Below are 16,521 nucleotides of genomic sequence, written 5' to 3'. Positions count from 1 at the left end.
CGGTACACGGGCCTCTCACTGTTGTGGCCTCTCCCGTTGCGGAGCACAGGCTCCGGACGCGCAGGCTCAGCGGCCATGGCTCACGGGCCTAGCCGCTCCGCGGCATGTGGGATCCTCCCGGACCGGGGCACGAACCCGAGTCCCCTGCATCGGCAGGCGGACTCTCAACCACTGCGCCACCAGGGAAGCCCTTTTAGGCTTTTGAGGACCTAGAGGGCAGCCTGCACTGTGACTCGCTTGCTTTGACACGTGCTCTGCAAGAGAGTCGGGGAAACCCAGTTTGGGGCCTTGTCTTACACAGAAGTACTTGAAGGAGTTCCACGTATTTAACCTCGTGAAAAATGGGACGGCGGGGGGAGGGGAGGAAAAGGTGTGTTCGGGGAGAATTTGGTAGCTGCTTAAATATTTGGAAGGGCTCTTGCTAGGAAAGGGGGATTCGATTTTGCACTGTGTGGCCAGGAGCAAGAATTAAGGCCAGAGGGTGGACATTTCATGGAGGCAGTTTTTTGGTGAATAAAAGGGAAAAACTTTGTACAAATTAGAGGTTTCTAGCACAAGGCTTCTTAAACTCTGAATAGATATGAATCACCTGGAATTTTGTTAAAATGCATACTCTGATTGAGTAGACCTGAGGCAGGGTGGGAGGTAATGCATTTCTCACAAGCTGCCAGCAAAAGCTGCAGACCACAGTGTAAGCAGAAGGGTCTAAATGTGCTGTCTAATAGAGTTTCTACTAGCCGCATGTGAATATTGAGCATTATGAATTTTTAAATTTATAGTCACATGCGACTAGTGGCTGCCTTATTGGACAGTGTAGATATAGAACCTTTCAGTTATCACAGAAGTTCTATCTAGAAGACTTATGTAAGTTTTCTCCACCACTAAGGGTTTATGTTCGCCCTTTGTGAATCCCACTCTGATGTTATTATGAAAAGGACTGAAGCACTAGTTGATGTGGGTTAGACTGTTCTCACCATCCAGAATCTTGCTATGGTGCATCTCATCAGTGCTGAGAAAGTGAATGACTAGGGATCTTCTTTTGAAAAGTTGGTTTATTTTTGAAGAAGTCATCAGTTAACAGATGACTAAAAATTATTTTTTGATACTAGATATTGGAGTGTGTGTGTATGTGTCTGATTTTTGGTAGTTAACTCAGAAGGAGTGCAAAATATTGAGAGAGCTAGGTATAACAGAACTCCTTTCATGTCTACTTATTTATGCAAATAGGGTTTCTTATTATTTGCACCCCCAGAAAGCAAAAGAACTTACACTGAACTCTGACTTCCTAGTAGTAAGTAATAGTCAACTGCAGTAGATACATAAATTAATTGCCAGGATCAGGTACCATTCATCTCACTAAGAAATGTATTTCCAAAATAATCTGTTTTTATGCTTCTATCAAAATTTGCAGATTGTGTTTTAATTAATTTTATGCTTATAACAATTGTAATGATAACAGAATTTTTAAGACTTAGAGACTTATGGTCACAGGAAATGTTTTAAATTTACAATTTAAAATTTCAGTTTACATACATTTTTGTTGTGGAGAAGTATCGTAGAATGATCAGTAAAAGTTTTTCCAGCACGGATATATATTGCATTAGAATAAAATTTTGTGGAGACAATGGAATGAAAATATGAGTTTAAAAAATGTAAAATTTTCCAAGTTCATTATTCAGCATTTTCATTTTTTTTTTTTTAAGCAGATGTTGAGTATCAAATCAGTATAGCATTTGGATCCCATTGTGTTCACTTAAAGGAGTGATGTAACAGTTCTAGGATAATATGTTAATTTTTTCAGTATTCTAGAAGTTACTTACATTTTTTGCAGCTTAAAAATATTCATAAATTTTTCAAATCTTTAGAAATAGAGGAACAAAAAATTGTGAACACCTCTGATATAGTTCACTAAGTAACTCTGCTTTTCTTCTTAAAATAAGATGGTGTTGGGTGGGAGTATGCATTCTGGCATTAAAATGTGATGATTTATGTAGAAAAGGATATTATCAACTAGTGCTTCACACAGTAGGCTCTGTATTTATGAGACCTTTATATTTTTTTTAAGTCACATTTCTTTTTTTTAAAATTAATTAATTTATCTTTGGCTGTGTTGGGTCTTCGTGTTAGGTCTTCGTTGCTGCACACAGGCTTTCTCTAGTTGCGGCGAGCGGGGGCTACTCTTTGTTGCGGTGCGTGGGCTTCTCATGGTGCTGGCTTCTCTGTTGCGGAGCACAGGCTCTAGGCGCGGGCTTCAGTAGTTGTGGCACGTGGGCTCAGTAGTTGTGGCTCATGGGCTCTATAGAGTGCAGCATCAGTAGTTGTGGTGCATGGGCTTAGTTGCTCCACGCACTTGGGATCTTCCTGGACCAGGGCTCGAACCCATGTCCCCTGCATTGGAAGGCGGATTCTTCACCACTGGACCACCAGGGAAGTCCTTATACTTATTATTTCTTGCTCTTTTGATAACAGCCATTCTGAAAGGTGTGAAGTGATATCACATTGTGGTTTTGATGTGCATTTCCCTGATGATTAGATATTGAGCATCTTTTCATATGCCTGTTGGCCATGTGTATCGATATGTCTTCTTTGGAAAAATGTCTGTTCAGATCTTATGCCCATTTTTTAATCAGATCTTTTTTTTGTTATTGAGCTGTGTGGGTTCTTTACATATTTTGGATACTAACCCCTTTTTGGACATACAATTTGCAAATATCTTCTGCAATTCAGAAGGTTACCTTTTTTTGTTACTAATGGCTTCCTTTGCTGTGTGGAAGCTCTTTAGTTTGATGTGGTCTCATTTGTTTATTTTTGCTTTTGTTGCCATTGCCTTTGAAGTTAGATCCAAAGAAATATCACAAAGAGTGATGTCAAGGAGCTTACTACCTATGTTTTATTCTAGGAGTTTTATGGTTTCAGGTCTTACATTCAAGTCTAATCCATTTTGAGTTAATTTTTGTGTAAAGTGTAATATAGTGGTCCAGTTTCATTCTTTTGCATGTGGCTGTCCAGTTTTACAAACACTATTTTGTTGAAGAGACCATCCTTTCCCATTGTATATTCTTGGCTCCTCTGTCATAAATTAATTGAACCTATGTGCTTGGTTTTATTTTTAGGGTTTATTCTCTATTCTATTCCATTGATCTATTTGTTTGTTTTTATGCCAGTACCATTATGTTTATAGTTTGAAGTCAGGGTGTGTGATGCCTCCAGCTTTATTTTTCTTTCGCAAGATTGCTTTGGCTATTTGGGATCTTTTGTGGTACCAAAGAAATTTTAGGGTTGGTTGTTCTATTTCTGTGAAAAGTGTCTTTAGAATTTTGATAGGGATTGCATTGAATCTGCAGATTGCTTTGGATAGTATGGACATTTTTACAGTATTAATTCTTCCAATATATGATCATGGAATATCTTCATTTATTTGTGTCATCTCAATTTTGTTCATCAGTGTCTTATAGTTTTTAGTGTACAGGTCTTTGACCTCCTTGGTTAAATTTATTCTTCGGTATTTTGTTCTTTTTGAGGCAATTGTGTATGGCATTGTTTTCTTAATTTCTCTTTCTGATGGTTTGTTGTTAGTGTATAAAAGCACAACAGATTTTTGTATATTGATTTTGTACCTTGTAACTTTACTGAATTTGTTTATTCTAACAATTTTTGGTGAACTCTTTATGGTTTTCTTTTTTTGAAGTACACGGGCCTCTCACTGTTGTGGCCTCTCCCATTGCGGAGCACAGGCTCTGGACGCGCAGACTCAGTGGCCATGGCTCACGGGCCCAGCCGCTCCACGGCATGTGGGATCTTCCCGGACCGGGGCACGAACCCGTGTCCCCTGCATTGGCAGGTGGACTCTCAACCACTGTGCCACCAGGGAAGCCCTATGGTTTTCTAAATGTAAAATCATGTTGTTGCCCACTTAATTACTTCTTCCTTTCCAGTATGGATGCCTTTTATTTCTTTTTCCTGCGTAATTGCTCTGGCTAGGACTTCCAGTAGTATGTTGAGTAAAAATGGCAAGAATGGGCATCTTTGTCACGTTTCTGATCTGAAGGAAATAGCTTTCAGCTTTTTGCCATTCAGTATGATGATTAGCTGTGGGCCTGTCATATATGGCCTTTATTATCTTGAGGTACGTTCCATCTCTACCCTTTGTTCAGTCTTTATCATAAATGGTTGTTGAATTTTGTCAAATGCTTTTTCTGTACCTATTGAGATGATCATATGATTTTTATCCTTCGTTTTGTTAATGTGGTGTATCACATTGATTTGTGGATGTTGAACCATCTTTGTATTGCCTGGGATAAATCCCACTTGATCATAGCTTATTGTCCTTGTAATGTATTGTTGAATTTGGTTTGCTAATATTTTGTTGAAGATTTGTGCCTCTAAATTCATCAGCAATATTGGCCTGTAATTTTTTTGTTGTGTCCTTATCTGGTTTTGGTATCAGTGTAATGCTGGCCTTGTAAAATGAGTTTGGGAACATTCCCTCCACTTTAATTTTTTGGAAGAGTTTGAGGAGGATAGGTATTAAATCTTTTTTGAATGTGTGGTAAAATTCAACAATGAAGCCATCTGGTTCTGGACTTTTGTTGTTGTGAGTTGTTTTTTCTTGTTATTGTTTGTTTGTTTATTACTGATTCATTCTTCTTACTAGTAATTGGTTTATTCATATTTTCTATTCATGATTCAGTCTTAGAAGAGTGTATGTTTCTAGGAACTTACCTATTTCTTCCAGGTTATTTAATTAGTGGATGTATAGTTGTTCATAGTAACCTCTTATGAGCCTTTGTATTTCTTTGGTATCTGGTGTATGTTCTCTTTCATTTCTGATTTTATTTATTTGAGTGCTCTCTTTTTTTCTTGGTGACTCTAGCTAAAGGTTTATCAATTTTGTCTTTTGAAAGACCCAGCTCTTAGTTTCATTATTTTTTAATTGTCTTTTTAATAGTCTCTATTTCATTTATTTCCACTCTGATCTTTATTATTTCCTTCTTTCTATTAACTTCGGGCTTCATTTGTGCTTTTTCTGCTTTGTTTGGGTATAAAGTTAGGTCGTTTATTTGAGATTTTTCTTATTTCTTGAGGTAGGCCTGAATCATTATAAGCTTCCCTTTTATAACTGCTTTTGTGGCATCCGATATATTTTGGTATGTTTTGTTTTGATTTTCATTTGTCTTAAGGGTTTTTTTTGAAATTTCTCCTTTGATTTCTTCATTGACCCACAGGTTGTTCAATAGCATATTGTTTAATCTTCATATATTTGAGATTTTTCTTGTTTTCTTTCTGTGTTTCCAGTTTCATGCCATTGTGGTCAGAAAGATACTTGATATGATTTCAGTCTTAAATTTCTTGAGACTTGTTTTGTGGTCTAGCATATGATGTATCTTGGAGAATGTTCCATATACACTTGAGAAGAATGTGTATTCTGCTTTTGGATGGAATGTTCTCTGTGTATTTATTAGGTTCATCTGATCTAGAGTGTTCTTGGTTGGAAGTGTTTTCGTTTGAGCACTTTGAATATATCATGCCACTTCCTTCTGGCCTGCAAAGTTTTTGCTGAGAAGTCTGCTGATAGTCTTATGGGGGGGGATTCTCTTGTATATAACAAGTTGTTTTTCTCTTGCCACTTTTAAGATTCTCTCCTTGTCTTCAACTTCTGACATTTTAATTATGTGTCTTAGTTCAGGTTTCTTTGGGTTCATCTTCTTTGGAATACTCTGGACTTCCTGAATCTTCAGGAAATTTTCAGTCATTCTTTCCTTTTTTTTTAAAATTGTGTTTTTTTTTTAATATTAGTATAGTTGATTAACAATGTTGTGTTAGTTTCAGGTGTGCAGCATAGTGATTCAGTTATACATATGCATGTATCTATTCTTTTTCAAATTCTTTTCCTATTTAGGTTATTACAGAATATTGAGCATAGTTTCCTGTGCTATACAATAGGACCTTGTTGGTTATCTATTTTAAATATAGTAGTGTGTATATGTCAATTCCAAACTCCCAATTATCCCTCCCTGCCCCCACCACCTTTCTCTTTGGTAACCATCTTTGTTTTTAAAGTCTAGGAGTCTTATTTCTGTTTTGTAAATAAGTTCATTTGTGTCATTTCTTTTTAGATTCCGCATATAAGGGATATCATATGATATTTGTCTTTCTCTAAGTCCCCTGCATCGGCAGGTGGACTCTCAACCACTGTGCCACCAGGGAAGCCCTATTTCATTCTTTTTAATGGCTGATTAATATTCCATTGTATTTACATACCACATCTTTATCCAATCATGTGTTGATGGGCATTTAGGTTGCTTCCATGTCTTGGATATTGTGAATGGCACGGCAATGAACATTGGGGTGCATTTATCCTTTTGAACCATGTTTTTTTCCAGATATCTGCCCAGGAGTGGGATTGTTGGATCATATAGTAGCTCTATTTTTAGTTTTTTAAGGAACGTCCATACTGTTCTCCATAGTGGCAGTACCAGTTTGTGTTCCCACCAACAGTGTAGGAGGGTTCCCTTTTCTGCAAGCCCTGTCCAGCATTTATTGTTTGTAAACTTTTTGATGATGGCCATTCTGACTGGTGTGGGTGGTACCTCATTGTAGTTTTGATTTGCATTTCTCTAATAATTAGTGATGTTGAGCAGCTTTTCATGTGCCTCTTGGCCATCTGTATGTCTGTCTTCTTTGGAGAAATGTCTGTTTAGGTCTTCTGCCCATTTTTTGATTGGGTTGTTTGTTTTTTTGATATTGAGCCGCATGAGCTGTTTGTACATTTTGGAGATTAATTCACTGTCAGTCACATCATTTGCAAATATTTTCTCCCATTCTGTGGGGTGTCTTTTCGTTTTGTTTATGGTTTCCTTTGCTGTGCAAAAGTTTTTGTTTAATTAGGTCCCATTTGTTTATTTTTTATTTAATTTCCATTACTCTAGGAAACGGATTGAAAAAGATCTTGCTGCAATTTATTTCAAAGAGTGTCCTGCCTATGTACTCCTCTAAGAGTTTTATAGTATCTGGTCTTACATTTAGATGTTTAATCCATTTTGAGTTAATTTTGTATATGGTGTTAAAGAATGTTCTAATATTCTTTTACATAGCTGTCCAGTTTTCCTAGCACCACTTATTGAAGAGACTGTTTTCTCCATTGGATAGTCTTGCCTCCTTTGTCATAGATTAATTGACCATAGATGTATGGGTTTATTTCTGGGCTTTCTATCCTGTTCCACTGATTTCTATTTCTGTTTTTGTGTCAGTACCATAGTGTTTTGATGACTGTAGCTTTGTAGTATAATCTGAAGTCAGGGAGCCTGATTCCTCCATCTCTGTTTTTCTTAAGATTCCTTTGGCTATTTGGGGTCTTTTGTGTCTCCATACAAATTAAAAATTTTTCTGTTCTAGTTCTGTGAAAAATGCCATTGGTAGTTTGATAGGGGTTGCATTGAATCTGTAGATTGCATTGAATCTGTATATTGTTTTGACAATATTGAGTCTTCCAATCCAAGAACATGGTATATCTTTCCATCTGTTTGTGTCATCTCTGATTTCTTTCATCAGTGTCTTATAGTTTTCAGAGTCGAGGTCTTTTGTCTCCTCAGGTAGGTTTATTCGTGGGTATTTTATTCTTTTTGATGTGCTGGCAAATGGGATTGTTTCCTTAATTTCTCTTTCTGATCTTCTGTTGTTAGTGTATAGAGATGCAAGAGACTTCTGTGTATTAATTTTGTATCCTGCAACTTTACCAAATTTACTGATGAGCTCTAATAGTTTTCTGGTAGCATCTTTAGGATTTTCTATGTATAGTATCATGCCATCTGCAAACAGTGAGTATTTTATTTCTTTTTTTCCAATTTGGATTCCTTTTATTTCTTTTTCTTCTTTGATTGCCATTGTTAGGACTTCTAAAACTGTTGAATGAAAGTGGCAAGAGTGGACATCCTTGTCTCATTCCTGATCTTAGAGAGATGCTTTCACCTTTTCACCATTGAGTATGATGTTTGCTGTGGGTTTGTCATATATGGCCTTTATTATGTTGAGGTATGTTCCCTCTATGCCCACTTTTTGGAGAGTTTTTATCATAAATGGGTGTTCAGTTTTGTTAAAAAGCTTTTTCTGCATCTGTTGAGATGATCATATGATTTTTATTCTTCGATTTGTTGATGTGGTATATCATGCTGATTGACTTATGGATACTGAAAAATCTTTGCATCCCTGGGATAAATCCCACTTGATCATGGCGTTTGATCCTTTTAATGTATTGTTGGATTTAGTTTGTTAGTATTTTGTTGAGGAGTTTTGCGTATATGTCCTTCAGTGATATTGGCCTGTAATTTTCTTTTTTTGTGGTATCTTTGTCTGATTTTGGTATCAGGGTGATCGTGGCCTCATAGAATGCACTTGGGAGTGTTCCTTCCTCTGCAATTTTTTGGAAGAGTTTCAGAAGGATAGGTGTTAAGTCTTCTTTAAATTTGATAGAATTCTGTGAAGCCATGTCATCGTGGACTTTTGTTCGTTGGGAGGTTTTTCTGTTTATTTATTTATTTATTTATTTTTAAAAATATTTATTTTTGGCTGCATTGGGTCTTCGTCACTGTGTGCGGGCTTTCTGTAGTTGCAGCAAGTGGGGGCTACTCTTTGTTGTGGTGTATGGGCTTCTCATTGCAGTGGCTTCTTTTGTTGCAGAACACGGGCTCAAGGCATGCGTATGGGCTTCTCATTGCAGTGGCTTCTTTTGTTGCAGAGCACGGGCTCTAGGCATGCGGGCTTCAGTAGTTGTGGCATGCGGGCTCAGTAGTTGTAGCTCCCGGCTCTAGAGTGCAGGCTCAGTAGTTGTGGTGCACAGGTTTAGTTGCTCTGTGGCATGTGGGATCTTCCTGCACTAGTGATTGAACCTGTGACCCTTGCATTGGCAAGTGGATTCTTAACCACTCTGCCACCAGGGCAGTCCCTGCTGGGAGTTTTTTAATCACAGTTTCAATTTCAGTACTTGTGATTTGTCTGTTCATATTTTCTGTTTCTTCCTGGTTCAGTCTTCAGAGAGTGTACCTTTTTAAGAATTTGTCCATTTCATCTAGGTTGTCCATTTTATTGGCATATAGTTGCTTGTAGTAGTCTCCTGTGGTCGTTTGTATTTCTGTGGTATCTGTTGTAATTTCTTCTTTTTCATTTCTAAGTTTATTGACTTGAGCCCTCTCCCTTTTTCTTGATGAGTCTTTCTAAAGGTTTATCCGTTTTGTTTATCTTTTCAAAGAATGGGATTTTAATTTCATTCACCTTTTCTATTGTTTTCTTCATCTCTTTTTCATTTATTTCTGCTCTGATTTTTGTGATTTCTTTACTTCTACTAATTTTGGGTTTTGTTTGTTCATCTTTCTGTAGTTTCTTTAGGTGTAAAGTTAGGTCGTTTATTTGAGATGTTTTTTGTTTCCTGAGGTAAGATTGTATTACTATAAATTTCCCTCTTAGAACTCTTTTGCTGCGTCCCATAGATTTTGGATTGTCATGTTTTCGTTTTCACTTGTCTCTAGTTATTTTTTGATTTCCTCTTTGATTTTTTCAATGATCCATTGGTTGTTTAGCAGCATATTGTTTAGCCTCCACTTGTTTGTGTTTTTTACAGTTTTTTTTTCTTGTTGATTTTTAATCTCATAGCGTTGTGATCAGAAAAGATGCTTGATATTATTTCAGTTTTCTTAAACTTACTGAGGCTTGTTTTGTGGCCCAGCATGTAATGAATCCTGGAGAATGTTCTCTGTGCACTTGGGAAGAATGTGTAGTCTGCTGCTTTTGGATGGAATGTTCTATAAGTATCAATTAAGACCATCTGGTCTAATGTGTCATTTAAGATCTGTGTTTCCTTATTGATTTTCTGTCTGGATGATCCGTTCATTGATGTAAGTGGGGAGTTAAAGTCCTTCACTGTTATTGTGTGGCTGTCGATTTCTCCTCTTATGGATGATAGCATTTGCCTTATATATTGAGGTGCTCTTATGTTGGGTGGATATTTATTTACAATTTTTCTATCTTCTTCAACTGATCTCTTGATCGTTGCGCATTGTCCTCCTTTGTGTCTTGTGAAAGACTTTATTTTATTTATTTATTTATTTTTAACATCTTTACTGTCTTTATTTTAAAGTCTATTTTGTCTGACATGAGTATTGCTACTCCAGCTTTCTTTTGATTTCTGTTTGCATGGAATACCTTTTTCCATCCCCTCACTTTCAGTCTGTATGTGTCCCTAGTTTTGAAGTGGGTCTCTTGTAGACAGCATATATACTAGTCTTGTCTTTGTATCTGTTCAACCAGACTGTGTCTTTTGATTGGAGCATTTAATCCATTTACATTTAAGGTAATTGTTGATATGTATGTTCTTATTGCCATTTTGTTAATTGTTTTGGATTTGTTTTTATAGATCTTTTTTCTTCCTTCATCTTTTGTTCTCTTCTCTTGTGATTTGAAGTTTATCTTTAGTTTTGTGTTTGGTGTTCTATTTCTTTTTTGTATGTGTATCTATTGTAGATTTTTGGTTTGCCATTACCATGAGGTTTTGATATAGCAGTCTATATATATATACAAGATTGTTTTAAGTTGCTGGTCTCTTAATTTCAAATGCATTTCCAATATCCTGCATTTGTACTCTCCTCTCACAGTTGCTGGTTTTGAGGTCATATTTGTGTGTATATGATTTCCTACCTTTACTGTGTGTTTACCTTTACTGGTGAGCTTTTGCATTCGTAATTTTCTTATTTCTAGTGGTGGCCTTTTCTTTTCTGCCTAGAGAAGTTCCTTTAGCATACGTTGCAAAGCTGGTCTGATTGTGCTGAATTCTCTTAGGTTTTGCTTGTCTGTAAAAATTTTGATTTCTCCATCGAATCTGAATGAGAGCCTTGCTGGGTAGAGTATTCTTGGTTATATGTTCTTCCCTTTTATCACTTTAAATATATCATGCCACTCCCTTCTGGTCTGCAGTTTCTGCTGAGAAATCAGCTGATAACCTTGTGGGGATTCCCTTGTATGTTATTTGTTGCTTTTCCCTCATTGCTTTTAATATTTTTTCTTTGTTTTTAATTTTTATCAGTTTTATTACCGTGTGTATCATCATGTTCCTCTTTGGGTTTATCTTGCCTGGGACTCTCTGTGCATCCTGGACTTGGGTGACTGTTTCCTTTCCCATATTATGGAAGTTTTCAGCTATTATCTCTTCAAATACTTTCTCAGGACCTTTCTCTCTTCTCCTTCTGGTACCCCTGTAATGCGAATGTTGGTGTGATTAATGTTGTCCCAGAGGTCTCTTAGACGGTCCTCATTTCTTTTCTTTTTTCTTTATTCTGTTCCACAGCCGTGATTTCCATCATTCTGTATTCCAGCTCCTTTATCTGTTCTTCTGCCTCCATTATTCTGCTGTTGATTCCTTCTAGTGTAGTTTTCATTTCAGTTATTGTATTGTTCATCTCTTTTTGTTTGTTCTTTAGTTCTTCAAGGTCTTTGTTAAATGTTTCTTGTGTCGTCTCCATCTGTGCCTCCATTCTTTTTCTGAAATCTTGGATCATCTTTACTATCATTACTCTGAATTCTTTTTCAAGTAGGTTGTCTCCATTTCACTTGGTTGTTCTTCCGGGGTTTTATCTCATTCCTTCATGTGGCACATACTCCTCTACCGTATCATTTTGCCTAACTTTCTTTGATTGCAGTTTCTGCAGGCTGCAGGGTTGTAGTTCTTCTTACTTCTGCTGTCTGCCCCCTGGTTGATGAGGCTGTCTAAAAGGCTTGTGCAGGCTTTCTGGTGGGAGGGACTGGTTCCTGCCCACTGGTGGGTGGAGCTGGGACTTGTCCCTCTTGCGGGCAGGGCCACGTCAGGGGGTGTGTTTTGCAGGCAGCTGTTTGCTCAGGAAGACTTTAAGCAGCCTGTCTGCTGATGGGTGTGGCTGTGTTCCCACCCTGTTGGTTGTTTGGCCTGAAGCGTGCCAGCTCTGGAGCCTACCAGCTGTTGAGTGGGGCCAGGTCTTGGTGAGAGAATGGCACCCTCCAGGAGGGCTCATGCCAAGTACTCCCCAGAGCTACCACCGCCAGTGTCTTTGTCCCCACAGTGAGCCACAGCTGCCTCCCCCACCCCACCTCTTTAGGAGACCCTCCAGTACCATCAAGTAGGTCTGGCCCAGCCTCTTATGAGGTTACTGCTTTATTCCCTGGGTCCTGGTCACATGAGGCCTTTTGTGTGCCCTCCAAGAGTGGAGTTTCTATTTCCCCCAGTCCTGTGGAATTCTTGTGATCAAACCTTGCTTGCCTTCAAAGCCAGATTCTCTGGGGGCTCCTCCTCCCATTGCCAGACCTCCAGGCTGGGGAGCCTGATGTGGGGCTCAGAACTTTCACTCATGTTGGAGAACTTATGTGGTATAATTATTTTCCAGTTTGTGGGTCACCTACCCAGTGGGTATGGGTTTTGATTTTATTGCGATTGCACCCTTCCTACCTTCTCATTGTGGCTTTTTTTTTTTTTTTTTTTTTTTTTGCGGTACGCCGGCCTCTCACTGTTGTGGCCTCTCCCGTTGTGCAGAGCACAGGCTCCGGACGCACAGGCCCAGCAGCCATGGCGCACAGGCCCAGCTGCTCCGCAGCATGTGGGATCTTTCCGGACCGGGGCACGAACCCGTGTCCCCTGCATTGGCAGGCAGACTCAACCACTGCGCCACCAGGGAAGCCTTGTGGCTTCTTCTTTGTCTTTGAGTGTAGAATATCTTTTTTGGTAGGTTCCAGCATTTTTTTGTTTATGGTTGTTCAGCGGTTAGTTGTGATTTTGGTGTTATTGTAAGAAGAGGTGAGCTCAAGTCGTTCTCCTCTGCCATCTTGTCTCTGCCCCCCAGTCATTATTTCTTCAAATAAGTTTTCTGCCCCTTTTTTTCCTCTCTTCTTCTGGGATTCTTCTAATCTATAATGTGAATGTTATTCTCAATATTTTTCCCTAGGTCCCCTAGGCTATTTTTGCTTTTTAAAATGCTGGTGTTTTGTTCTGTTTACTGCTGCTCTGTTAGGGTGAGTTCCACTACCCTGTCTTCCAGATTACTGATCTTTTCTTCTGCTTCATCTTGTCTGCTGTTGAACCCTTCTAGTTTATTTTTCAGATCAGTTATTGTATTCTTCAGCTCTTTGATTTGTCTTTGGTATGTTTTTATATTTTCTGTCTCTTTGTTGAAGTTCTGTGTTCATCCATTCTTTTTCCTATTTTGGTGAGCATCTTTAAGACCATTACTTTGAGTTCTTTATCAGGTAAATTACTTATCTCTGTTTCATTAAGGTTTTTTCTTGGGGTTTTATCTTTTGCTTTCGTTTGGAACGTATACCTGTTTTCTTATTTTGCTTGACTCTGTTTCTATGTGTTAGGTGATACAGTTATCTCTTCCAGTCTTGAAGGGGTGGCCCTGTTTGGGAAATGAACCTTACTGTTTAACCTTGCTCTAGTTCTTGGTTGTTTCTCAAACTGTGTCTTTGATTGTTTCACACCTGTGGGTCCCAGAAATGCAATTCCCCCTAATAGCAACGAGAGCACACACTCAAGTGGTGTCCCCTGTTTGGGCTACGTGTGCCCGCTGGCTTTGGTGTGCATCCACACCACTGGTGTGGCTGCAGGATCAGTGGAGGGTTGGGGGACAGGCTGCAACAGAAGCATGGGGAAGTGGTGTATTCACCCACTGCCTCTGGTGGGGCTGGGGCTGTGGTGCAGGGAGGGGGCAGGCAGTAGCAAGTTAGAAAGAGAGTGTAAAAATGGTGCCTGCCAGTGGCTCCATACCTGGAGAGAGCCCCCAACAGAGCCCCTCTGGCAGACACTTTAAGATTAGCAAGTGAATTTACTTCACATATGATCTAGGCTTTTTTCAGACTGCGGCTTTTGTGCTGGGTCCCAGGGTGAGTGAGTCTGCACACAAGTCATTTAAGAGCAGATCTCTATTCCGTACATCCATATGGTTTTCCTGGATCCAAGCCCTGTTGGTTTTCAAAGCCAGGTGTTTTGGGTGCTCATCTCTCTGGTGTAGGTCCCAAGGGTTGGGGTGACTGATGTGGAGCATCAGGGAGAAGTTCCGTATTTGTGAGATCCCTCCTGGTTATGGGTTGCTGAAGTAGTGATGGAGTTTTTGCAAGACTGTGTCTCTAACTCTCCTACCCATCTCCATGTGCCCTTTTATCCTTGTTGTGGAGTAGCAGTTCAGCTAGTTCTCAGGTTCTTTTCAGAGGGAATTGTTCTTAATGTAGTTGTAGATTTGTTGTGTCCATGGGAGGAGGTGAGTTCAGGATCTTCTTACTCCACCATCTTGAACCACCTTCCCACTTGTTTATTTTTGGTTTTATTTCTTTGCTTTTGGTGTCAAATCCAAAAAATCATTGTTAAGACCATTGTCAAGGAACTTACCACCTGTTTTCTTCTAGGAGGTTTATGGTTTCAGGTCTTACATTCAAGTCATTAATCCATTTTGAGTTAATTTTTGTGTATGGTGTAAGATGTAGTCTAGTGTTCCCAAAACCATTTTGTTGAAGAGACTGTCCTTTTCCCTTTGTGTATTCTTAGCTCCTTTGATGTAAATTAATTGAACATATATGTGTAGGTTTACTTCTGGGCTCTCTATTCTGTTCTTTTGACCTGTGTGTCTGTATTTATGCCAATACCATAGTGTTTTGACTACTATTACTTTGTAATATAGCTTGAAATCAGGGAGTATGATACCTCCAGCTTTGTTTTCCTTCTCAAGATTGTTTTGGCTATCCAGGGTCTTTTGTGGTTCCATACAAATTTTAGTATTGTTTGTTCCATTTCTGTGAAAAGTGCCATTGTAATTTTTTAGAAATTTCACTGAATCTGTATATTGCTTTTGGTATGGACATTTTAACAGCTTAATTTTTCTGATCCATGAGCATGGAATATTTTCCCATTTACTTATGTCATCTTCAGTTTGTTTGTTTTTTAAATCAATGTTTTATGTTTTTAGTGTACAGGTCTTTCACTTCCTTGGTTAAATTTATTTGTAAGTGTTTTATTCTTTTTTTTTTTTTGGCCGTGCTGTGCGGCATGCGGGATCCTAGTTCTCTGACCAGGGATTGAACCCGTGCCTCCTGCAGTGGAAGTGCAGTGTCTTAACCACTGGACTGCCAGGGAAGTCCCTGTTTTATTCTTTTTAATGCAGTTTTCTTAATTTCTCTTATGAAACTACTTAATTGAAGACTTCTGTTGGGAAAATAAAACTAGCAGGTGATAGGTTTAGACATGACAAGCATAATGATTTACTAAGGAAAACTGTGAAGCCTAGGGGTCATCCTTAGTCTTCAGGGTGAACATCATAGCCTTTCCTAACACATTCCATGTTGCCCTTGGAGCAGCCCTGAGTCTAGCTCTAAGTAGGTTAATTCTTCTGTTTTTATATTTATATTTGTAAACTGGGATTTGTGGAGAGGATAATTTAACAAAAAGGCATTTATATTTTTCTGATCAGGTTTAAGACTCTCCCTTGCTGGGTTGTTACTGTCTTTATGTTGTTACATGATTTATACACCACTTAAAATAGTAATAATGATAATTGGTTTATGTGTTGCTTTTTTACAGGTTGCAGAAATTTTATTCCAAACTGCCCAAAATGCAGGGATCAATTTTGATACTGTGTGTGGAGTACCTTATACTGCATTACCATTGGCCACAGTTATCTGTTCAACCAACCAAATTCCAATGCTTATTAGAAGGAAAGAAACAAAGGATTATGGTAAAGTAAAAATAGTATAAGCTTTAAGTTGATATATAACCTGATACTTTTAGAATTTGTTCTTCTAGGCACTGATGTTCATAGTCACCTTGAATATTCTTCATAGGGCCTTTAAGTTGTTCTGGCCTGTGGAATTTGTTAACTGTTGTTATAAATCACCTCCCTTTCCTTTAGAGTCTAGGGGTGAAATGCTTTGTATTAATTAGGCAATGAAAAAAAGTGCTTTTTTAATGCACCAAATTTATGAAACCCAACATTTTTACCAGCGCTTCCCTCATCAGAAGAATGTTCTAAGAACACTTACTTTCCAAGTGTATTTATATTTAAATTGCATGAATAAAATTAATCTCTTAAAGCAATGTAAGGGAATTCCCTGGCAGTCCAGTGGTTAGGACTCTGCACTTCCACTGATTTGTTAACTGTTGTTATAAATCACCTCCCTTTCCTTTAGAGTCTAGGGGTGAAATGCTTTGTATTAATTAGGCAATGAAAAAAAGTGCTTTTTTAATGCACCAAATTTATGAAACCCAACATTTTTACCAGCGCTTCCCTCATCAGAAGAATGTTCTAAGAACACTTACTTTCCAAATGTATTTATATTTAAATTGCATGAATAAAATTAATCTCTTAAAGCAATGTAAGGGAATTCCCTTGCAGTCCAGTGGTTAGGACTCTGCACTTCCACTGCAGGGGGCCCAGGTTCGATCCCTGGTTGGGGAAATAAGATCCCACAAGCTGTCCAGGGTGGCAAAAAAAAAAAAAAAAAAAAGGCAATGTAAATGCCACA

At 38.4% G+C, this 16,521-nt stretch overlaps 1 protein-coding gene across 1 annotated transcript in view; it reads left to right on the top strand.

Moving 5' to 3' along the window:
- Positions 1-16,521, top strand: part of UMPS (uridine monophosphate synthetase) — a 62,344-nt gene that overhangs the window by 4,125 nt on the left and 41,698 nt on the right. The window contains exon 2 of the mRNA XM_007114644.3: positions 15,581-15,734. Within this exon, the coding sequence (XP_007114706.2) occupies positions 15,581-15,734 (154 nt within the window). The remainder of the gene's footprint in view (positions 1-15,580; positions 15,735-16,521) is intronic.

Source organism: Physeter macrocephalus, chromosome 1 (genome assembly GCF_002837175.3).
Source record: "Physeter macrocephalus isolate SW-GA chromosome 1, ASM283717v5, whole genome shotgun sequence".
Lineage (NCBI taxonomy): Eukaryota > Metazoa > Chordata > Mammalia > Artiodactyla > Physeteridae > Physeter > Physeter macrocephalus.
The sequence above is the reverse complement of the archived record's forward strand: the minus strand, read 5'-3'. Positions and strand labels throughout refer to the sequence as shown.